This window comes from Tiliqua scincoides, chromosome 4 (assembly GCF_035046505.1).
Source record: "Tiliqua scincoides isolate rTilSci1 chromosome 4, rTilSci1.hap2, whole genome shotgun sequence".
NCBI classification, from domain to species: Eukaryota; Metazoa; Chordata; class Lepidosauria; order Squamata; family Scincidae; genus Tiliqua; species Tiliqua scincoides.
The window spans coordinates 173,271,667-173,296,775 of record NC_089824.1 but is presented as its reverse complement, the minus strand read 5'-3'; the positions used below and the strand labels follow the sequence as shown (position 1 = coordinate 173,296,775).

At 42.0% G+C, this 25,109-nt stretch overlaps 1 protein-coding gene across 3 annotated transcripts in view; it reads right to left on the bottom strand.

The window, feature by feature from the left end:
* Positions 1-25,109, bottom strand: part of FOXP4 (forkhead box P4) — a 179,269-nt gene that overhangs the window by 130,246 nt on the left and 23,914 nt on the right. For all 3 annotated transcript variants that reach the window (XM_066626239.1, XM_066626241.1, XM_066626240.1), the window contains exon 2: positions 2,826-3,042. In XM_066626239.1, the coding sequence (XP_066482336.1) occupies positions 2,826-3,026 (201 nt within the window). In that variant the 5' untranslated portion in view covers positions 3,027-3,042. The remainder of the gene's footprint in view (positions 1-2,825; positions 3,043-25,109) is intronic.

Sequence of the window (25,109 nt, the reverse complement as noted above, 5' to 3'; positions counted from 1 at the left end):
AGCCCCCCTTACACAATACAGGAAGAAAGCTCAACATATTGACAAAGTACTGACATTAAATCATGACCAACTGCTTTTACATGCTCCCACAGTGGCACAGGCTCAAAAGCATCAGGGGAACGTCCCCTCACTAAGCACTCTAAACATGCTTTACCTGGCCCATAAGAGAACACACATCTATTTACTAGAGCTGGGCCAGCTCTTTACCCACACTGCTATTACATGAATTGCTTCGCCAAGCCCAAAGGCACCACGAAGACTGCCTTACGACAGCCGCATACGCGCACACCTCTGAAGCAGGGGAGAGCTGCAACTCTTCCATTCAGCAGGGGTGACTCCAAGAAGCATGACACGCATGATTACCCTTCAGATCAGGAGAACAGTGGCTTAACTGCGTGAGAAACGGCTGTTATTCAGGTAATGGATTTACAGTGCTCACTACTAAATTATCAGACACAGCAATTTTTTACAGCTTTCACGCTGGAATTTATGGCTTAGGGAGGCAATTGCCATATGAAGTTGGGCTCATTGCCTTATTTAGTATCTGAGGAGGAAAATTTATGTTTCCTCTAAAGTTTGTTTTGAGGTAACTTGCAAACTTTTACATATGCATGCAGGCACTATGTAAAAATCATAAGCACACATTTTATACTCTTAACTGACTATAATGAGATGAACATACATGTCTAAGACACACACAGAAAATCTCTGTAGTACATATGCTCTTGTATAAGACTTGCCTTATACAAACCAACGCAGTAATATGTATCTCTTTATATGCTTGAAACAAAAAGTGCCCCAAAGTTGAAGTCCAAATAGAGAGATGCACTGTTTAAGTCTACTCACTGAGGCCAACCATGTGCATGCACTCACAGTATGCAAAAATTGATTTCCACAACGTATCCTTGAGGTCACATCAAGACACCTTGGTAAGCAAGGCAAATGGCAATCACATCTACCCCATTTAAGGGCACCCTGAATCTGAACATCAATTTGGAGGCAGGAGCCATCATTAAGTGCATTCATCATTGCCCAAACTATGTGAATAGCAGCTGGGTAGTGCCCTAGAATGCTTTGCAGCAGTCAGGTAGCACTCCAGAATGCCTTGTGGCAGCTGGTAAAACACAAGAAAGTCTTGGGGAGCCACAGTGTGCCCACTGCGATGCACCAAAAGTGGAGTCATAACCCACAGTTTGGGAACTGCAGCTTCACTGTCATAGATGCAGCCAGTCATTGACCAACACATGGTTATGCAGTGCATACCTGTTGTCTCCAATGAGCCTCTGGCCCTCAGGAGACTTGCTAGAGCCTGTGCTGGCCTGATGCAACTGCTCTCAGCGTGAGGGTGACTGTTCGACCTCGCACATGAGCTGGAAGCCAGGAGCTCCCTCCACTGCTTACTGTTTCATGTCTGTGATGAGGGCAGCAATGGAGAGGCCGGCCTTGCATTGTACAAGGCCTTTTATAGGCCTCAAGCTATTGTAAGACCTTCATTCATTCATATGAGTTCAATCTCTAATATGTTCATTTATGTAAATTTATTCAAATTTGAAATGTAAATTAATTCTTTTTCCCCGCTCCCGACACAGTGTCAGAGAGATGATGTGGCCCTCCTGCAAAAAAGTTTGGACACCCCTGATCTAATGGGCCTGTCCTGGATACAAGATGACCTTCACAACAGCAGGGACACATAGATACAATTGCTACAGTTGACCTTCAGAACAAGAGTTAATGTCCCTAAAAAGTCCTCATCTACTAGTACAATATATTCAAAGGAAATAGTTACATAGCTAAAGAATGAAAAGAATGTCTGTGGTAGCAAGGTGAAAAGTGTGGCTGAAAGACTGATAGCAGCCAATGACCCACAACCCACAGCAGCCACAACCAGCAGCATCACTGGGGGGGCAGGCGGCATCACCCAGCGCGGGATTCGGCAACCCAGAGGTTTGGCTGGGATGCAATGACAACATTATGTCACATGTCACTTCTGGGTTTCGGAGCTTTTGCTCCCAGAGGAAGGAGAAGCCAACAGTGGCATGTTGGGCGTGCACACACATCAGCTCCAGCTGGAGTACGTGCTGCTGACCCTCCTGCCCTCTGCTTTTCGGCATCATCAAGGCTCCTGCCAGCCAAGCTGCAGCATGTCTGAGGTTGGTGAAGCCAGGGCGGGAGCAACACTGGCACCCCTTAGTACCCTTCTATGGCTGGTACTCAGAGTGGACTGCACCCCCCACGATCCTGCCCCACATTGCTATGCCACTCCTTACAACATCCCTGACCAACTAGCTCATTCTATGCAGGGTTTAAGTTGCAATCCTATGCACACTTACCTGGGAATAAGCTCCATAGTGGGACTAACAACAGAGTAAGCATGCACAGGGTTGCAGTGCACATTCACTTACAGAGAAGAGCAACCAAGAGCCCAATCCTATGCATATCTACTAGAAGTTCCATTAGAGTCAACGGAGCTTACTCCCAGGTGAATGAGCATAGGATTGCAACCCAAGGCTGCAATCCTATACATACTTCCCTGAGAGTAAATCCCATTGAATACAATAGGACTGACATCTAAGTAGAACTGCATAGGATTGTGCTACAAGACATTAACACAGGTGGTCAGCTCCTGAATGGTCAGTACCAGTGGAAGTGCCCAAAGCAAGCACCATAAAGGGGCAGGCACGGTTTTGCCGCAGAAGCTCCAGTATTGCACTGACACTTTCAAAAAAGCAATATGGAGGTCAAGAGAGTAAAGTGACCCGGGCTTGAGAGAAGCACACAAAAACTAGGACAACAAGAAAGAGAACCAATAAGCAAGTCCTTTCTACCTGCTGTTGCTGAAAATGCAGGAGCTCCACTGGGCTCATTTCTCCATTGGCTTCTCCACTGGCTCCTCCCTCTCTGCCACATCCTCCACCGCCACCACCGCCTCCGCCTCCTCCTCCATCGGTCGGATTGTTTAGGCTGCTGACCCCATTCTGAGTAGAGGGAGTAGAACGTATTGTCTCCGAGGCAGATTCAACCATCATGACTTGCTAGCAGCACCTGCATAAAAGAAAAAAGAAGCAAGAGTCTCTGAGTGGAGCCATAACTAGATGTCTGCCTTGTTCAATGCTCCTCACACACAGTGACCATCCCTCCTTTTAACCTCCTTATCACTACAAACTCCTAATGTACACGTGCTGGAAAATAACCAAAAGCAAGAGGTGAAGAGACATTTATAGCTGCGCCCAAAGTTATCACCATAGTTAGATCTTCAGTAGACATATACATATCTTCCTTTTTACACCAGGTGAAACTCTTACAGAAATGTAATAGCCCCGGTGCTAGAGGCAGTTTTCACAATAAACCAGCACAGGGCCTGTCTGATCTCACAGTTTGCCACAACAGAGCTTAAATCCAATCTGAAGGAAAAGACTCTCTAACACAAATCTTTGGGGACCAGAAAAGTCTCGAGGACTAGGACATATGACTTCTACCTTTGTAAAGCACTGACTATTTTTAATGCTCTGTCTAGGTTGCAGATTGCGATGTCTTCCACGAGCTGGTAAATAAAGTCTGCTGGGGTACATCCCTTAAGATAAAACCTCACACCATTAACACAGAATAATAATAACAACAACAACAGGTATTTATATACCGCCTTTCTTGGGCTTTATTCAAGACTTTATAATAATATACAATAATATAATATACAGTATTTATATACTGCCTTTCTTGGTCTTTATTCAAGACTTTATTCAAGGCGGTTTACATAGGCAGGCTTTATTTAACCACTACATTCAAGGTGTTTCATTCCGATCTGGCTTCACATTCTGGCCTCCATCCTCCCACGCTCAGAGCAGATGGAATAGCTCGGCTTCAGCTTGTCAGCTGCTTCAAGGTTGCACGGTGCCGGTGGCCTCGAACTGGCGACCTTGTGGATGTTTTCTTCAGGCAGACGGAGGCTCTACCCTCTAGACCAGACCTCCTGCCCTATAGAATGAGGCTATCAACATATAATTTCAAAGAAAGTTACAGCACAGCACTTAGAGCCCAATCCTATGCATGTCTTCTCAGAAGTAAGTCCCATTATCATCACTGGAGCTTACTCCCTGGTAAGTATGGATAGGATTGCAGCTTTGGGCAATTGAAGGACATCCCATGTGAGAGACAAGTTTGAGTTGCAGTTTAAACACAGTATTTCCAAGTCTCCTACTTCGTAGTCATGTTCGCATTTCTCCAAATGTTTTCAGAGAAATGAAAATGTCATCAGAAAGCAAGGGGTACTTCAGGTAATACGTATTTACCATTGGAAAAAGATCTTTGCCATCTCTCACATACACACCATAGGGGAGCAATGGAGAGACATGCTTTTTCCTCCTGCTTCTGGGCTTCCCAGAGGCAGCCTTGTGGGTCACAGGGGAAACAGGAGGTTGGACTACATGGGCCTTTGGCCTGATCCAGCAGAACTTTTCTTATGTTCTTATGCTTAAAGATGCAAAATGTTTCACTGTCATACATACCAACTTACCACTGTATATGAAAAAGTGGAATTTCTCTATATTGTTTGTCTTAATCAAGATGGACACTCACTTCAGGGTCATAGCTAGAGTGAGCACTGGCCACCCTGAGACAGTAGTTTGCCACCCTTACATTTATGGGTCTTTAATGTTTTTCCATACTTTTCCATTAATTTTGCACACTAGTATATATGACCAACATAATTGCCCACTGTGAAAAAGTTCCCCCCACTAGAATTCTGACTATGAGCCTGACTCACTCACTCACTCTCTCTCTCTCTCTCACACACACACACACACACACAGGATACAGAGTCAATACTAATTTTTTAATAGATTGCAAATATACATGTGATTGTCAGGTTACCAGTCTCTATCCTAATCATTCTTCATTCATTTTGCTGGTAAGAAATAGACCCTTCAATTTGCAAAGGACAGTAGTTTACTACCACCTTATTTTCAGCATAAAACTACTTCACTTCTACACTACACTTCCCTTCATTGAGGGGCAAATTACTGTTTGCTTTCTGTTTTGTCCTATGCTTAGCAGATAAGCAGTGGCTATTCCCTGCACTTACATGGTGTAATGGAGTAAAGATGACAAAGTCTGTGGTTCAAGCAGTCTACGGAGAAACAATAGGAAAGGCACCTATAGACAAGCTAAGCTTACTTCATTCAAAATAACTTAAGCTAGGACAAAAATAATTTTGGGGGGAAAAGACTTTACAAAAGCAGTCAGATAAATAAACCCTACCTTGTTTGTTTTAATATGAAGAATGTGAGCTCCCCTTGGGACAGGAACCCATCTTTTTCATTTATTTTGGTGTGTAAACCACTTTTTGAAGTGTTTTTGTTGAAAATGGAATAATAATAATTAGAAAAGGAACCTTTAGAGGGAGAAGTTCAGATGTTTACAAACATCTTAGGGTAGCTTTGCACAAGTCATGTTTGCCATGGATGCTGGGGTGAGCAGCAGAGGTTGACAAATGATCACCTTAACCCATTTCTGCCCAGCTAACAGGTGTACACATTTGATCCCTGTATTGTATATGCAGCATTGGGTGGAAATGGCTTAGAGATTGCCAGCCTACCCAGTCTGAATGAGAAGCTGCCAACACAGGAGTAGCAATGGAGGAACAAGTTTTTTTTTTGTTTTAACCACTGAAAAGGTAACCACGCCTTTACGAAATGGTTAAAATTTCACTTCTTGGTAAAATGAACGTAGGGAGAGAGGGAGAAGAACTGCCTTGGCTCTACAGGAGTCGTTTGCTGCTTCATCAAAAGGTTCTGTGAGAAAGCCAGGTGACCAGGGAGAAGCTGTGGGGAAAGAAGTTGTGTACATCACAGGTAGATACTTGAACCTTCTCCATGCAGGAATGACAAGGCCCTATAACTCCAGCAAGCAGGAGCTGGAGGAAAAAGAAACAGGCATAACTGCTCCCTATTCCCTTCCTCTCACTTACAACTGAGCCTATTCAAATGGCCATTCTTAGTTTCATGGAGAGGGGTCATAAAACTAAAGGCTGTGGTGAATGACCAGACATGATTCTTCTCAATGCTTTCACCTATCCTTCTCCTGCTATCCTTCTCCTCTGGTGTCCAAAATGGATCCAGCAACAGACCCTCAAGAAATGGGGGATAAAATGTACCTGTTTAGCTTAGTCTTTCTAGAAACAACATCGGTGACCTACAGAAATACAAAATGTTGCCATTAAGATTAGAACTAGAATCTGAAAAGAATCTGTTCCATCCAGAGAAGTGTCCTTTACTGGTTACAGAAACAGCAGTGAAAGAAGCAAAATACTGTATCAATGGCAGAGTACTGGAGGAAGTAAGATGACCTTTCTTGCACAAATACAGTAGTATGCTTTTAAGAACTTGATAAACACAGGACAAGTTGGCAGCCAATGAGGAACTGATGGACAAGGTGGGGGTAGAGAAAGTTAAATGATGGGAATATCCCCCTCCCCTGCTCTATAGCAATCAGGCTCAGGCAAGGGTCAGCCAACCTAGAACTTTCTGATACAGTGTGAAGATGGAGAGGTTAATCAGGGAAAATTGAGATTGGGAAATTCATGATTTATGGCACTCCTCAATCCTAATTTCCCACACCCAGGACTCTAAACTGGGGTGGGGAGAGTAAATCTTCTCCCTTTGCAGTTTGAACAGTTGGGGGAGGTAATTTGGGGTAGAGGGAGCACTTTTCTCTCCAATAACAAAAGGGTCTTTTAAATTGAAAGGGGAATAGATTAATCTTAAAGGACCATGGCAGGGGTGGTCTTTTAAGGATTATTGGGGCTAGAACCACACACAAAACCCAGAGCCCAATTTCCCTACCCCATTAGGCTCAAGGTTGGAGGGAAGCAACGGCTACCCAGCATACTGAGAGTCTGTGTGCAGCCCTCATACTATTGATGTTTTATGACAACATGATGGCTGCCCTCAGTCTTCCCATTTTTGTTTCATTTGCTGTTTGCTTAATTAAAAAAAAATTTTTCTGGATGCCTGGGATGTTTCACTGGTATACTGGTTGGCCAACTACTTTGCTCTTAGGGTGACGAGGAGGTGAAAAGGAGGATGATATCCTCCTTCTAAAGGGCTGTCTAAGGGCAGTTTCACCCCCCCCCCCCGAGTAAAATGCTTCTCAACAGGACCAGCAGAGGAACAAAATAAATTCCCTATTTTTAAAAGTCATACTTTATTTCTCACACATACTCAAATTACCTTCTGACAATTTATTAGGAGAGTTTCTACCCACGATCACTAACTTGCCCATTAAGGGATGTTTTATGATCTAAAAACAACTACTGAGTAATCTGAGAATAGAAATTATTTGCTGTAAAGGCTGGTGCTGGAGAGCCCCAACAGTTGGTATCTACTTTGAATGACCTCAAAAAAAACCTGGCATCTTCAATGCATTTGAAATACATCCACCATTTCCTTTTCTTTTGGTTTGAGGGCCTTGAGAACTCGCTAGTCACATTCTCAAGCTTTCCTCAGCAACCACAGAAGCTAGTAGTTTATTTTATATATCAAGTGAAAACATATTACAATATATATTCACATGACTTCAGGAACATAGCAAATGGTTATATGAACGTAAAGGAGGAAATACCAATTATCTTAAATTGACAACATCAATTCTGTTAAGATCAATTGGCAAAGTTGTGCTCTCCTGATTCTATATGGGGCCGTCATTTCACCCTACTAAACCTATCTACAATAAATCTAACAGAAAGACAAACTGCTAACATGCAACAGACACACTAGGGTGTCTCTCATTTTAATTTTGTCTTTCGACAAAGAAAGCAGTAGTCATGCCTTCTTCAAGACAGCTCCTTCCCAGAGCAAAGAACTGAAGCACAAAACCTTTAACTGGGACGGATCAGACAGGCGGTCAGCAAGTTTGAAAATGGGAGGGCAGGGGAAGAGGGATGTTTCTTTTTTTCTACCTTTTCTTTCTTATGTTATGGGTTTTTCCCCCTTCTTTTTTGGCACGATAGATAGACCGACAAACTGGGAACAACATAATTGCTGAAATGTGGCGTGTAATAATAGCTATTCAGAAGCTGATCATTCATATTAAACAGGGTGAAGCAAGCTTCTCATTTGCATGTTTGAGATTATATGCATTTCAAAAGTCATTTCCGCAGGGTGTATGAATGACATTAATTCCCATGTGGAGTTGTCGACTCCCTCCTGTAGTCCCTCACACTATCAAACACACACACACACACACACACACACAGAGAGAATGACATACTTGTAGCTGCAAGAGAATTCAAGGGCACAGAGATTACTGCATCTTCGGTTTTATTAAAAATATGTTTCAGTGAATGTTCCTGGGGCACCATCTAGGGCAACACAGGGAAACAATGTTTGAGCCAAAAATCAAGAGACTTGGACCATAGAAGTCGCAAAGTTGCCACATAAAAGGCAAACATTTTGCAAATTAAATGTGAATGTCAGCTAGCTTTCGAGCTTTGTGGTAACTATACAAAGTTGTGTAACAGTTTTCCAAACATGCACCCATCTATTTAGTGCCGTCTACAAGAGACAAATAAGTTTTGATCCAAACAGGTGGTTTAATAAGTAGTCAGAATGAGATCTTGGTTCCCTGAATCACAATTGTTTCTTTCACCTAGCTATACACACCATGAGCATCACTGAAGGGTCTCAAAGTATGACTGTTAACTCAGCAAAAAAAAGCTGGGCATTTAAAATGGTGGATCTCTCATATTTTGCAGGGAGAGAGCAATTATCCCTCTTCACACAGCACAGAGTCTCTTCCAGTGCATGTTCGCTGGTATTTCCTCTACTTCTCTTTAGAATTGTGAGCCTTTTCGGGACAGAGTACCATTTATTTGTTTATGCTCTGTAAATCACGTGGTGACCTTTTTTTGGTTGAAAAGTGGTATAATAATATTTGCAACAATTAATGCTAAGTTATCAGCTTTAGAATCCATGTTTTCTTCTCTTATTACACTCCCACTCTTCTTTCCTCCAATTTCTCAGCCTTCCTCCCTCAGTCTAAACATTAAGAACAGACACTTTCAATTGTGTTATTATTTCTGATCACAAGTGGTTGTTCTTTGTGTACAACTGAAAGCAAAAGGGGCTTTTTAATTCACATGCATGTCCCAGTGGACAAGCGTGGGAAATGCAAGAGCAGATTTAAAGCTCACCTGTAAAATATGTGAACACCTTGAATGAATCATCACACCCTCATCCACAACCTCCATTATATCTTCAGCAGGCAGCACAGAATAGCTGTTTTCTACTTCCATAAGAACCAGCAGTTTAATATTAAATCATGCTAGTTACAATGGAACCAGAGTCTACTTCACAAATTAGTTTTATTATTACATATAATTTTTTGGCATGTACCTATAAAAAATGTAACATGGACATACAGCAGAAATAGTTATTTTTATTTATTTATAATTTATATCCCGCTTTTCGTCCTGATCTAACTTGTAGATCAAATTAGTTTTGTTGTTTTCTTTGCTGAATGTGTACTGATCCCCATCTCTTTCCTGCCCTTGACAGGATAAGCATTGGTTACTTGAGTAAATGCAACTTTAACTTTTTTTTTCTGCTTTGAATGCTTGTCTGTGTGTCATCAATCTGGTAAAAGATTGCTCAGAAAGTAATTCCTGGTGTATTAAAGTGCAAGCGCTGGCAGTGGGTAACTGGCAGTGGGTAACTGAGGCTGAGCATGGGCAGCCTGCCCCACAAGAGTGCAAGAGCCCTTAGGGCACGAAGCGGCACTTACATGGTGACAGCATACAATACAGACAACAAAAAAGCAACATACAAAAACAGGAATGAAATATAAGTGCCATAATAATAAAAATCATAAAGAATAATGTAATTAAAAATGTTAAAATAGGGAATATAATCATAAAATCTAAGAACGACTAATGAAGGAAGGAGGACCAGAGAAAAATAGAGTCTTCAGCTCTCATTGGAAGGCTAACAGTGATAAGTCAGTTCTTAATCCCACTGGGAGGGAGATTTGTAATAAAGGCACTGACACAGAGAAGGGACATAATAAAGGCACTGCCTTAACCTTGCTGCTGTCAATCTGGCCTGCACCAGAGGCAGAACATAGAGAAGGGTCTCCCTCTGCTGACCTTAGGGGATGGGCAAATTTTTATGGGAGAAGGTTCCTCAGATATCCTGGGCTAGACAGGGCTGTAAAGGTCAAAACCAGCACTTTGAATTGAGCCCAGAAACAGATCTGTAGCCACTGTAGCTGCAGGAGCAGTAGACAGGCCAAGTCAAATCATCTGGGTGCTGAGACTACATAGGCTGCAGCATTCTGCACTAACTGTAACTTCCAGACTGTCTTCAAGGGTGGTCCTATGTACAGTACACTGCTTAGTTAGGTTTTGATATCACCAAGGCATGGACCACTGTGGTTTGGTTTCATTGACTCGGATATGGCAGTAACCAGTGCATCAACCTAAACTAGGCAAAGCCCCCTGGGCCACCTGGACATCCAAGCAGAGTCCAGTTTGACTCCTAAGCTGCAGACTTGTTCCTGCAATGGGAGAACAACCCCATTCAGTATAGGCCAATATTCTTAATACCTGCATCGTGGTCTTCCAAACTAAGAAGACCTATTTTGTCCAGATTCCATCTCTATTTGTTAGCCCACAGCAAATTAAGAGCATAGGCATTATGCAGTAATAAACTGTGGTTATTCCTTAGAAAAGGATGCATTCCCCCACTGCTGTCAGTACTGAATCTGTCTTCTAAGAGATTCATGCATCATCTAAAAACAAAGCCAGGCCTTTTCTCATTCAGATCTATTGTTTGTTTATACGAGGATTCAATCAACTAATTCAGAGCCCAATCCTATGCACGTCTACTCAGAAGTAAGTTCCATTCTTCTCAATGGGGCTTATTCGCAGGAAAGTGTGGATAGAATTGTAGCCTCAGATAGATATGATCAATCAAGTAAGGTTTGTAATATCAGGCAACAGCCCTAATGTTCACACAGGATATTAAGACTTGATTGATATGTTAGTGATTTGGTGGAGTTGATGGGCAACCCAGTCCTAACCTGCACTGGCACAGCTGGGCCGAGTGGCCTACACTGTATCCAGAGCAGGTTAGGAGCCAGCAGCCATTTGTTCCCTTACAAGCCCCAGCCTGTTCAATGGTGCTACTCAGATCTGTACCAGCTAATTCGCTTAGCTCCACATAAGGCCTCCAGGCCTGGGAGGGAGGATAGGACAGGACAAAGGCCTCCTCTGCCAATCCTGTCCCCTCCTGGGCCTGATCCATTCCACTTCTCCCTCCCCCATCCAGAAACACCCCCTCTCTGCCTCCATTCTGCCCTCACCCAGCCCCTGCACTGCTAGGTGTAGGGAATTATAAAGCAACCTTTCCTTTAGATACAGTGCCATCCTGCCGGTGCAGGCCTTTCCTCCGGTGCTGCTTACACGCATGTTGTTGCTATATAGCTGGTGCACCAGCTTCCGCGCCAGCACCAGCAACAGATGAGATTGCTCTGCCAGCGTGGTAAAACATCTGAATAAACAACTCACTTGAGCGGACACATCCTTTGAAAAGCAACCATGTCTGCACCAGAGTTCTGTCATCCAAACATTACTGGGGTAACATGGGACTCAGGCATGAGGAACCAACAGACGAATGAGGCCTTTAAGTGCTGTTTATGCAATTTCTGTATTCATAGTACCAACGTAAAAGTTATACTTTTACACGCTGTTTAAAAATGGTTCTTCCACCCTCTAGCTCACATTAACATGCACAAATCAGTACTGCAAGGCAGGCTCAAAGACTTTTAATGCCATGTATGAAAATGCCTGAATTATGAGAATTGTCTCCTCTGGATCTGGAGACATAAAAGTTGGTGGTAGTGTTCAAATTCGAACTATTATATTATTAACAGTATTTATATACCGCTTTTCAACTAAAAGTTCACAAAGCGGTTTACAGAGAAAAATCAAATAACTAATGGCTCCCTGTCCCAAAAGGGCTCACAATCTAAAAAGATGCAAAAAGAACACCAGCAGACAGCCACTCGAACAGACACTGCTGGGGTGAGGTGGGCCAGTTACTCTCCCCCTGCTAAATAAAAGAGGAGCACCCACTTGAAAAAGTGCCTCTTACCCAATTAGCAGGGGACAACTACACAGAGTTAACACCCCCCCAACTCAGCAAAATCTAAATTCTCATCTCTGTAGCTCTTCCCTACATATCTTTGAAGCATATCTACTTTTTCTCTCTGTATACTCATTTAACTCCATTTCTGCCCGTTTGAAGTCCGCTACTGCAAGCGCAAAAGGAAAATACAAAAGAAAAATAAATCGAAGCCACTGAAAATTCCTACTAACACTAGGAGCTGAAACATGGATAAACATTATAGATTGACTACTGACTGCAAAATTTCAGATATGTGTTTACATACTGGGTGCGGTCCTGCAAGACTCCAAAGCTTTGGTTCTGCACAAATACACAGAATTTGGATGTGTTTCAAACCTATATGGACTCTTGATCTAAATAATAATTTTCACTTTTTAAAACAAAATTCAAGAGCTTGGACTGCATGCAAACTTCGGAAAATCTTCTTTCCCTTAATGTCCATCAATATGCCCACAGAAGTACCAGAGTACAAGGACAGTGGAAATTTTAAAGCAGAAAACATTCCTTTTTTCCCAAACAGATCCAAAACTTACACCCAGATTATCCCAACACATAGGACCCTTGTGTGTGCATTAAAATTTCTGCCTACTGCCAACATTAACATTAATTTAAGTACCATCGAGCTCAGCACTACACAGAAAATTAAAGTGAAATGATTACTGCCAAGGATGCTTACAATCTTAAAACAGACAGTGGCTAAATATTTCTCTAGTTAGGAAAAAGTAAATAGTAATGCCACAGACATTCCAGACCAAGCCCAAGTCCAGGCTGTATGTGTGCTACCCAACATTCCTCTGTTGCCAACTTGCATACCAACTGTACAAGGTGTAAGTAGTAATTTTTTTTAAATTAAACCCTACCAATTTATACAACAATCTATCCTACATATTCATCCTTCCTTCCTTCCTTACACATTAAAGTAGATTTTTCTCCTGCTCTTAATTTTTCTCAACACATTTTTCCTAACTCTTAATTTCAGTTGTCAAACTTTCCCAGTATTTGACAATTTTCATCAAACACGTATATTTTGCGTTTTGCGAGAAAATAAATTTTCAAGTGAAGAAAAAGCATTTCAAGTGATAGTATATTCCACAAAAATGTAGGAGAGAAAGTGCTGTTTACAGTTTAAGAGCTATGCATCAAAATAGCCAACCCTCTATTGATAAACGCCAGCAACATTTTTAAAAAGTGCTGGTTGAAAACAGGGGAAAGAACAGTGTTAATCCTGCTTCTCATGTTTGCAAAACAAAAAAATCACCCTTGACATACAATCTTAAAGTGGTCCTAAATGCAGGAAAGTGGCCACAAAACCCTCCAGTTACTACTCTTCAACACAACCTTGATTTGGAAAAAATTTTAAACTATGAGATTTAAACATATCAGAATCCGAGTGCTATTTTGATAACTAAAGCACCCACAGAGCTCAGTGAGCCAGAAGCATATTCAGGCTGCAAGCCTATGCACACTTTCCTGGGAGAAAGCCCCATTTAACAAAATGGGATTTACTTCTGAGTAGACATGCATAGGATTGTGGCTCAAGTCTACAAATAAATGGCTCCTGCCCTAATAAGCCTAAGGCAGTGGTTCCCAAACTGAGCACCATGACACACTCACAGTGATGCACGCATTTTCCCAGCTCACCGTGCCAAAATTGTGCACAATCATGCGCATTTCTCACACAATGGCATGAGATTTTGCATGATGGCACTGCCATGACAGGGCATCATGATCAAAGGGTGTCACAACAGTAGTAAGTTTTAGAACTACAGGCAAAAGGGCTTCTTCATGTATTATAGAATAAGAGTGCATCACATACTATATGCCATTTAAATTGCCATATTTAAACTAGTTTAAATGTATCTGCATGGTAATGGCTGTGATTGCCCAAAGTTCTTCAGCATAGCTACAATGTCTGTATACTTGAGAGTATTTATTCAAGGTACAGTATGCCATTCTTCTATGAAGCTCAAGCTCGCATATATAAGATTTCAAAATGGCCACTCATCCAGGTATTCACCAGATCCAGACCTGCTTAGCTTCAATTAGGGTGGTGCACCAATTAGGTTGATGTGAACCAGCTAAATGCAAGTGGTCCTACAAACCAGTGTTCTCTTCTCCCCCTTGCACATGTTCTCCCGCCTCCATTTCCCACTTTGTTCTAACCATGGTTTGCTATGCGGATAAAAGAGGACAAACCATTTGGACATGGTTTGGAGGCAAATCTTATTAGCACAACTAATTTGGATGTCGTGGAAAACCGTGGAAGACTCTCAATCCTACAAGCTATTTCAATAGGCTCATTTAACTATATACTGTACATAAAGACATTTTCCTTAAGAGAAAAAGGAAATTGTGTCAGTGTATGACACACCAATAGTGGTAATCCTAATCAACACTACAGCTTCAGTCAGGAGTGAAGCCAAATTGTATTTACCTTTAGATATTTATATCCTGTGTCTCTACTTCCTAAAAGGCCCATAAGGTGGCTTACATTTGGTTTACAACACATGTTTTTTTTCTCTTTTCTCCTTCTGCATCAAAGGAAGATGATGAATCCCTGCAAGGGACATAGTCATAGTCTACAGATATTGACTCAACATTGGTAACACAGTAGTTCTATTGCACTTCAAAAGGCACTCCTCTACTACCATTCTTTTGCCTATTCTGACATGCACTTACATCATTATTAGCTAAAAGTAGTAGACTGATGTACAGAGCTGTCAGATGGTATTTGTCTTCATATAAATGCTGTCATCTTACAAGACTTGAAGCTTGCCAATAGTATGAAGTGTTTGCCCGATTTTCTACTTTTACTTCTGGGAGATGGGCAAGACTTACAACAAACAAAGTACAGAACTTTAAATACTATCAAGACCAACACCAATTTGCCCAGAAAAACATTAGGGCAACGTTTCTCAACCAGAGGTTCTCATACCACCAGTGATACTTGAGGTGGTATCCAGTGGCAGGACCCCCGACTCTCACCACCTGGCAGCAAGACTAGCAATGAATCACAATAAGCCACTGGAGGAAGCTTAGCACTGCAAGCAGAGCTTCAGCATGAGCTTTTTGTACATTTAAAAAAAACAACTCTCCTGTCTGCCCTGAACCTCTTATCAGTGTTTGGAAGGCCGGACACAACAATCCGGAAGTAACTGGCTATGACATCATCGCCAGTTACATCCAGTGGTACTTCCAATAGAAGGGCCATGCAACATGGTACTGCAGGAGACAAACATTGAGAAACGCTGCTTTACAGGACTTAAAGCAAGAACTTTAGGGGAATAAAAATGTATTCCTACATTTTTAGAAATCTTGAGAGAAGACTCACAAAATAAAATCACCTTGAATCACATGTTGCCACAACTACATCCTGTTCCTACAGTATAAACTCACATAACATTCCCCTTAGCAATTGCTATTACAAGCCAAGCCATTTTGTCTTGAAAAATATATGGGTACCATACAGAAGCTGAAGAAGACTTGCTAAGTGACTTTCCAAAAGCTTTTCCTCCACACAGACACCCACACACATGGATGTGCACACACTGCTTCCTCTTGATCACATCTTTGCAATTAGGCTCTGTTAAGAGTAGATGTGCTGCCACAAATCTCTACCAGCCATGAAAAATAAGCGCACATGTGGAGTCATATCAAAATGGCAGACCAATAAGGAGGATAGTCAACTGGCTGGACTTTAAAAATAGCTGGTTGGGAGACTAGCCCCAGTGCTGGGCAATTTTAAACATCTCATATATTTAAAGGAATAAACGGAGACATATTAATGAGCAAGGGCAATTTTTCCTCATCTTTCTGGGAGAGGTAATCCCACTTACAAGTAAGTAACATACACACCCATACTACAACACAGCTGAGGTGGGGAATCCACTCATCCTTCAATGATTAATTGAAGCTCTGTGATTGGATCACTAATTGCCATTCTTTGTAGTCAGAATCAAAATAATTTCATTCAACAATTGCCCTTCCATTTCATTTTCCATATTTGTTTGTTTCAAAGAACACCTTTCATTTGACAATGAAAAGGGGTTGGGGGAGAAAGAAGGAGGAAAAAAAAGAAAGGGACAGGCTGCAGGAGGAAAGACCGACCTAATACCATATGGCAGAGAGGCATATTAATTACCGTTGCTTTTTAATTAACAATTGCTTAATCTGAGCAGTAACATTTGCCTTGACATCTTTTGACTCTCTGCTAACCTGTGAAGTGCGTATGCCATGCCAAGTCATCAATTAATTTTTATTGACGTTTTCTTCCCCTAAACAGGCACAATACCAGGGTTTTCCAATTAACACCTCCGCACTCTCTAATTAGTGCAATTAACAGACTGATGGATGCCCAGAGTTTCCCTGGGAGAGAGAGCACAGAGATCAGCTGGGTATGCTATGTGGACAGATCTCCCACTGACAGCAAGCATACATAACAGTGTACAAATATATATCCCCTAGAATTTTAAAACCAATTATCTGGGGTATGTGCTACAAGGTTTCATTCTTTGTATTGTGTGTGCCTACACACAACACACATACACATACATCAGTCCTACCCTTTAGGCAGGGAAAACCTCAATAAAATGTTCTGCAATAACAATGTATCCCTTTACAGTTATTACTACATTATGGTGTTCTGAAATCCCCATTAAGATGAATGCCTTACTGTGTAAAAAAACTGTCTAGCCATATGAAGCTACCAAGACAGATCTTTGCTCCCTCTACTTCAGAGCTGCCTACACAAAAAGCAGCAGCTCTCCAGGATTTCAGACAGGGATCTTTCCTAGCCTTTCTTTCTGGCAGTACCAGGGACTGATCTTGGAAACTTCTATATGGAAAGCATACACCCCAGCACTGGGTTATAGCCCCTCCCAAATATGTGCTGTTCATAAAACTTTTGCTGCAGCAGGAAGAACATGCTTCATGTTTCTCTTTCAATGCTCATTCTCTTACATAACCTACAGAAACAAACACTTCCTTTAGTTCATCACCACTACTGGAGGCAAGAAGTGACAGCCACTGTACATGTATTTTTAACATACTGTTTAACTTCTTGGCATAGTGCTGTTCCCTGACACACATCACACAAATGCTCAAGTTCTGTATCCGAAGCCCATTCTAATGCACTGGGGCCCCACAATATAAGAGGGATCTTGAGGTGCTTAGAAGAGCATCTGCAGAATGTCATTTCAACTCTACACATTTCTTAGTACAGATTCCTTCTGCCAGCGTAAACTCACCATCTCACATCCTTGTGCTCTGCTCTTTCCAATGTTAGATAAATAACTTGTCTTGCCAAGTACGTGTTTGTTACCGAGAGCAACCAGTAAATCCATGCTTTGAGTCTTCCTCCAGTGGGCACCTCCCTAACTGTCATGGAACCTTCTGCTATCAAAGGTTCTGCCCTTGTCATCTACACATTTGATTCCCTGTACAAGACAGGGCAGAAAGACACCCACGTGCATCATCTGTTCAAGTTCCCTACCTCATAGCTAAGTAGCACAGAGTGAAGAGAAGAAAGCAACAGCCTGCTAACATGATAGCAACACTCCAGAAGGCAGCAGAAGTTTCTTTGCTCCATCTGTTTACCACTCATAAAACAGGTATGAGAATGAAAATTCAATTTTCTTTGAAAAATGCAAATTATCTAGCAACCCAGGAGATGGTATAGCATTACAGAATGAGGAAAGAACCCAATGCAGGTACCTGATCTATATGGCCTGCTTGAAAGAAAAAGAAAAAGGAATTTCTTCCATTAGGCAATCAACACACATGGTTAAAGAAGAGCAAACACCAGTGTAATCCAAATCTAAATGGCCAAAGGGAAGACCATTCATTCACTAGATTCTCACCCCACTCCAGAATTTGCCAGCAATTTTCAGAGCATAGAATGCTATAAGTGAGAGCTGATGCATCACAAAAAACATGCCAGCAAATAAAATTCAATCCATCAAATCAAATTATTCCAAATTGCTCTAGCAAGCAAGCCAAACCACACTTGCACACAGGGGAAAGCACCAAACACAAACATGTGCATGCATGCGCACATTCAGCGCAGAGTGCCTGAGCAATGAGAGCTGGAGGAAGTCTTCGAGTACCAAACTGTGGTGATCAGTGTAGAAATTCATTATGGGGCATAGCTCCACATTATCTAACATCCTATCCCAGCAACCTCTATGCTCCACTACCCTTCCGACACCATTCTCTTCCTAACCCCAAGTAATTTACATATATTACCCAGAGATGGTGCATCTTTGGATTTTCCATCATAGCTTATTGGAGGATGAGGATAAATGAGCTTTTAAACTTCTGGCACTGAGCTAAGCAAGAGTTTATTTCTGGCTAGAAGCAGGAACACACTCTTGTCATATTTTAATAAACATAATCGCAGAGATCCAAATTCACACACCTCTAGGGCAATTCTCATTCAGTTCCCAACATTGCAATTTTAACCCCTCCCAACATTTCAACTAAACCGGTTTGCCTAATACATTTTTTCAAGCTCCAGACAGGAAGAGATAGAGGCCAGGCACAGTGCTGAGTTTACCACCCCAAACCAGGCACTGAAAGGTCTTCCCCCAAAGTTGCAAGTGCCAGATGACATACAGGTGGGTTCCATTCCAAGCACTCATGTGGACAGCAAAAAAACGCACTATAGCAAATCAATTTAAAAAACAAAGTTTCTTTGCTCCTATAATTGAAAAACAGCCTTGCTGACCTTTTGACTCTAAGAGTCATTAAGAAGACAATCCAACAGCACTTCACTCAGCTCCTCCCTTCACCAATGCAAAATGATCACCTTTCCTTCACATGCTGGGGGAAGGGAGGGGTCTGCAGGAGAGAGAAGTATTGATAGCTTGCTGCCCCCCCCTCTCATTAAGGAGGCTGTTAAAGGACTGTTCAGTTTTTAAAACTGATTTTAAAAGGATGCATTTTTCCCCTTCTCCAGGAATCAGCACATTCTCTCTCATTTGCAGGGGCCATTCATGTTGAGTCAAATCCGTGTATAAAAAAATCTGTGTATAAATAGGCTGGACCTGTATTTTTAAAAGCTTTATTCTTGAGAACTACCCCTAGGGAGTATCTTTGTAGGAGAATCAGCCATTTAAAAAGACCACGCCACACATTTTTTCCTATATAGCTGCTGGGAAAGGAGGGAGAAGACACTATACGAGAGCATATAATGTATGTCTGCTTTCACTGTATGTTAACATGTTTGGAAAATATTAGCAATTACACCTGTGTAGCAGTGTAGGAAACAGTGTCATGTATGAACTTTCCCTAAGTTTCATGGTTGAACAGCGATTGAAATCAAAGTTACCCATGGTCAAGTTGTACAGTCTACACTGCTCCAGATCAGCTAATACTTCACAGATGGTTTCAAAACAGTAGCCATAGCTTGACATGCTGTCTGTCCCCAGAGCAAATATAGACTCACACAAGATACAGAGAGGAAGGAGCTATGTTTTGCCAGTCAACTGACCACACCCCTCCTTAGGACCACCTCAAGTGTTTATACTAGAGACCTACTTGAAAGCAACTTTAGTGACCCACCCAGAAATGTGCCAACATTCTGACATCTGGAAGGCAAAAGCCTCTCACAGAGTGCCAGGATTTTCTCCCACAAACCTTTACACTCAGCTTCTGCTTCAAGATGTAGAGAGTCAAACAGTATTTCTCCTCAGGTGTGGGCACCAGGAAGTCTTTAGAAAACAGCTCCTTAATCTTAAAAGGCTTTGGGTTCAGGAGGAGAAGAACCTGGGATTGCTCAGAGTGGCTTTTTACCCTTTAATTAACACACAAACACATGGAAATGTGGAAAGGGATTAGAAAATAAAATCTGCAAGAGCTAAAATGAATTTAAAGCATTACAGTAAATTAGAAGAGATTTAAGGAAGCAGGGATTGGCTTAGTCCATGCACCCCTTTTAATGGGATCACACCTATGGATGCTTTCATCTACTACTTTCATCACACTAACAGCAACTTTTTTTTAATTTTGGAAGAAATCACCTTAGAGCCTTCCACATGTACTAATGCAGCAGTTAACAGAACACAGCAAATTATCTTCCTCCAAGTTCCTTGCTGCTACACTTCTTCATTTGCTACTCCGGAAAGCATTGCTTTCCGTAAATCTTTTCATTATCAGACTCACAACACAGCACAAATGGAATAAGGTCTAAATTTCCTCCTGTCCCAAGTTTTCTTATTTTTCCAAATGTGTCAGTCCAAACAGGTCTTAAAAATACAGCAATTCAATAGCAGCTCTATAAAAGTTAGAGGCTGGTAGAACCAGCTGCATGAATTTACATTTCATGCTATCTTCTTTTTCCTATGTCATAAAAAGGAACAGTACAAACTACGGAATCTGTGGGAATCTGTTTTTAACCAAGGAAATACAACTAACAGTCTAGTCCAGAGGTCTGAAAAAAATGACTAGACTGCCAAGACCATGAGAAGTTGGTAGAGTCTTTAAACATTAATGGAAACTTTTCACAAGGAAAATACTAGGATAGGAAATAGATTAGAACAGAATTATCTCCAACAATCTGAAAAAAAGTACTGGCACATCAATAGGGTACTATCTAGATGCCGGTGAACCTTCAAAAGCAGTGTATGCTCTACAAGCCCCCAAAGCCATAATGGTTGTGGGACGGATAGGACTTTTATGTTATATTTGACACTGGTACCCCACTCCTACCCCAGTCCAAATTTTGTTTTGTTATAATTACACAGGATCATGGAACTTGTTACAGAAAAGCTCACCGCATCTTAAAAATCCTCAAGGAATGCCCAACTTCTTCACAAGCTGTCCCTCCAGTATGTGCAGTCATACCGACATAAGTATATCAAATCCTAGAAAGGGAGGTTTAGCATGTCTATCTAGTCCAGAGGTGCCCAAACCCCGGCCCTGGGGCCACTTGCAGCCCTCAAGGCCTCTCTATGCGGCCCCCTCAGGGAGCCCCTAGTCTCCAATGAGCCTCTGGCCCTTCAGAGATTTGTTGGAGCCCACACTGGCCCGACGCAACTGCTCTCAGTGAGAGGGCAACTGTTTGGCATCTCGATTGAGCTGTGGGATAAGGGCTCCTTCCACTGCTTGTTGTTTCACGTCTGTGATGCAGTAGCAGCAGCAAAGGAAAGGCCAGCCTTGCTTTGTGCCAGGCCTTTTATAGGCCTTGAGCTATTGCAAGACCTTTATTCATTCATGTAAGTTCATCTTTAATATATTCATTTATGTAAATTTATTCAAATTTGAAATGTAAATTAACCCCCCCCCCGTGTCAGAGAGATGATGTGGCCCTCCTGCCAAAAACTTTGGACACCCCTGATCTAGTCTAAGCCTCTATGTTGAGATAAGGCATCCATTAGCCCCCTGTTCAGATAAAAAGGAACAGCTAACAATGACTAGCAAATCAGACTATCCAAAATACTTCCTTGGTTTCTTCTATCAGCAAGAGAAAGAGCTTTTAAAATCCTTCTGGAGTCTACAAAGCATCCTCAGCTACTCTTGCATTCTGCAAAATGCGCAAGATTGGAATCTGAAGACTTCCCCAAAGAGAAGTGACTGGGAAGGCAGCTAGCCTGCTTTTTGCTGCCTATAGTGGCTGAAGAGGTGCCAGGCATTGGCATCCTGGCTTCACCCACTGCTTGCTTTCTGCTGAGCTCTTGAAAAGATTAAAAAAAAAGCCCCACTCCATCTCATTAAGAAAGTAAACACAAGAGCCATCTAAGTGTCTAATTAAGCTTCTAATTAGTCCCTGCTTGTTACTAATGCAAATTAGATTACGCCGCTTAACTACAGCATGTCCACAACACCCTTGTTAATTGCGGCCTTTTGAAATTAAATTACTCCCTAATTAGCATATCAAAGCCATTGATTCGAAGCCAGGAAAGATGAGGGCAGAAGGAAGCTGAACGCCAAGTTTTGTTAATCAGGGACGACTAATTAAATAGTGACGTGGCACACACAGGGGCTCCAGCTTCACTGTTTGGGAAACTCAGGAAACCATATATGTGTACAGCTGGAAAGGAGCCTGGGACTGAGTAGAGGGTGGCAGAGCCTTCCTCATTGTGTTAACTTGGAAGCAGGTGGAAGAGACTACTGGTTACAACCACGAACATGTTCAGTGAGGATAGAACTAACCTTCCCAGAGTATTTATGCTGTAAGCTCCTCAATGGCCACTTTACAATGCAATGAAACAGTGTGTTATCTAGCCCAGCTGCTATTATGAAGCCATGCTCTAGCTGTGACAGGGCATCTGCAAGGGCTCTGGATTTGGGCTTGGACAAATTAAAAACAACAACAGCTTTCTTTGCATCAACGGGAGGGTTGGACCTTTCACACTGGATGATGCGATGGCCACTAGACTGGATAGGTTTAAAATGGGATTGGACAAAGTCATGGAGGTCAGGTCTATCGACAGCTACTAGTCATGACAGCTGTGTGCAACCTTCAAGGTCAGTGGCAGTAAACCTCCAAACACCAGTTGCAGGGGAGCAAAGTACGTCTTTCTCTCCTGCTTACGGGTTTCTCAGAAGCGACTAGTATCCCACTTGGAAAAAGGATGTTGAACTAGATGGGCCTTTGGCCTGATCCAAAAAGACTTTTGTTATGTTCATCTTCTGGCACTTCAATTTCAGCTGCAACTCTGCCTTGGAGCAGCTGGTGTTAGTGATGAACAGTACATCACACATCTAAGAGCCATCTTACACAGCAGGCAAAGGGCAATTCCAGGCTTTGCCACACACAGTATACACTCAAACAGGGCAGACATTTGGTGTCCTGAATTGGCTGACACATACATACATACTAATACAGAGGAAAAAATGTAAATGGTGGGGCCAAGTGGCCACAAAATGCAAGGAAGGGAGCCTATGGTATTTGAAGTTAAACTCAATATACAAAAGATCCAGCAATCTTATCCTGGGCTACAGCTACAGAACTGAAAACTTTCTTCCTCCTCACCTGTTAACCAGGAATTCCTAGCTTTGCTGCAGGTTGGAGAAGGGAAACAATTTAGGAAATGAGGCAGTAGGTTACATATAACACCTTAGTACATTTTTGGTTCTTCAGCCTCACTTCAAAATCTTGCTACATGCCAGTATCTCTGAAGAAATGGAAAGATAACTGAATATTCTCTATTAAAATGAAAGCAAAGGAAAGAAATAGCATAGCATTTTAGAAGGATAGGCATCTACCACTGCTTTCTTGCTAACAATTTTTTTTCTTCTAGTGTAAATAATGCAACTATTATTCACTGTTAATACCAGTATATGTACAATAAAGTTATTTAATTCTAGATATTTTCTCCATTCACTTGGCAAGCTTAAGTGATAGTTCCCAATCATCACTGCAGGGGCCCCATAAGTTCTTAGCACAGACCTGTAAATTACACAGCTGCCCAGCTTACTAGGTAATAATAAAGATGTTCCTTGTGGCTAAAAACTCAATACAAGAAGCCAGTCCAATGTTCAAGTCTCATTTACAGGAAAGTACCGTTTCCCCACCCCAACCAATTCTGATTATTTAAGTGACATTTGCAATATGGCCTTCTTGTTGGGCAGTAGCCAACCTTACCAAATTTGCATCAGTTTGCACAAAGGTTGCAAATCTTCCTATATACTTTCTTGGGAGTGAGTCCCAGTGAAGGGCTCACAGGACAGGGCAATAAGGCGGTTCTTCCAGGAAAGAAGAAATTTTTTTGCAACACTATCCCATGCACATTCCTAAAGATTTTGATGGAACTTGCTCCCGAGTAAAAATGCACAAGACTGCAACCTTAATCTTTCCATCACCATGGTGCAACTGGAAAAGCTCAACAGCTGGCCTTCATTTGCATTCTAGTACACATCAACACAAATGAACAGTGAGAGTGCAAATGGTACTTTAAGTCTCACGTGAACCATTTTCTAACCATGACTGGAGCTGTGCTCCAGTTGTGTTCTGAGACCCTTCTGAGAGCTGGGGAGGCCACACGCAGCCTCCCCAACACTCAGGAGGCCTTCCAAGGGCTCCAGAAGGCAGAAAATCTGCATCCCTGGTTTTCAGCCATTTTTGGCCTTCCAGAAGCCTCAGAAGACCTCCTGAGAGTCAGGGAAGTTGCCACAACTCCGGAGCACTGCTCTAGTTGTGATCAGAGGATAATAGGTGGGCAGATTCACAGGTTTGGGAACTGAGGTGAGGTAAAAGCATGGGTCCCAATCCACAGACAAAGATGTCCCCCCATAATCACTTGACGACTTGTAAACACTGGTTGCTATAAAGCACAGGAGAACCAGTTAGCACACAGTATTGCAATCCTGTTGGAGTCAAAAACATAATTTACCTAATTTCCAGTCTATCAAGAAAACAAACTGAACAATCGGGAAGTTAATGTTTGCAAAGTAAACACAATCCTGAGCTAGGACCAGGAAGGGGGGGAGGGAACTGCATTGAAATCCTTACTCGGCTATCAAACTCACCAGGCAGCTTTGGGTAGGTCACAGTTTGTCAGTCCAATCACACCAGGTTATTGAGAGAATGAAGTAGGAGAACCCCATGAAAGAAGTAGGAAAACTGATAAAGATAACCAATGGAAACACTTCGTAGCATCAGAGATAATCCGCACGTGACTGATTAGAAAGAAAAGTATGCTTTTCTTATATCCATACATGCCTAAGAAAATGATCTCTAGCTAGAGGTGTCTGAAAGTGTTATTTTACTAAGAAGTAAGTCCATTGTCTTCAGAAAGACTGAAGCTGTAATGCAATTGTACTCACTGGAAAGAAACACCTCTAGAGCAAGAGACTCTAAACAGAAGATCTAGGCACAGATTCCTACAGGCACAGTTGAAGGCTGCTTTCCTCCTGCTTTACAACTGCAGCATCTGGAATCACTGCGTGGTTTTCCATGTAAGAAGTGTGTCAAGTATGATGCGGTCCTAGAGA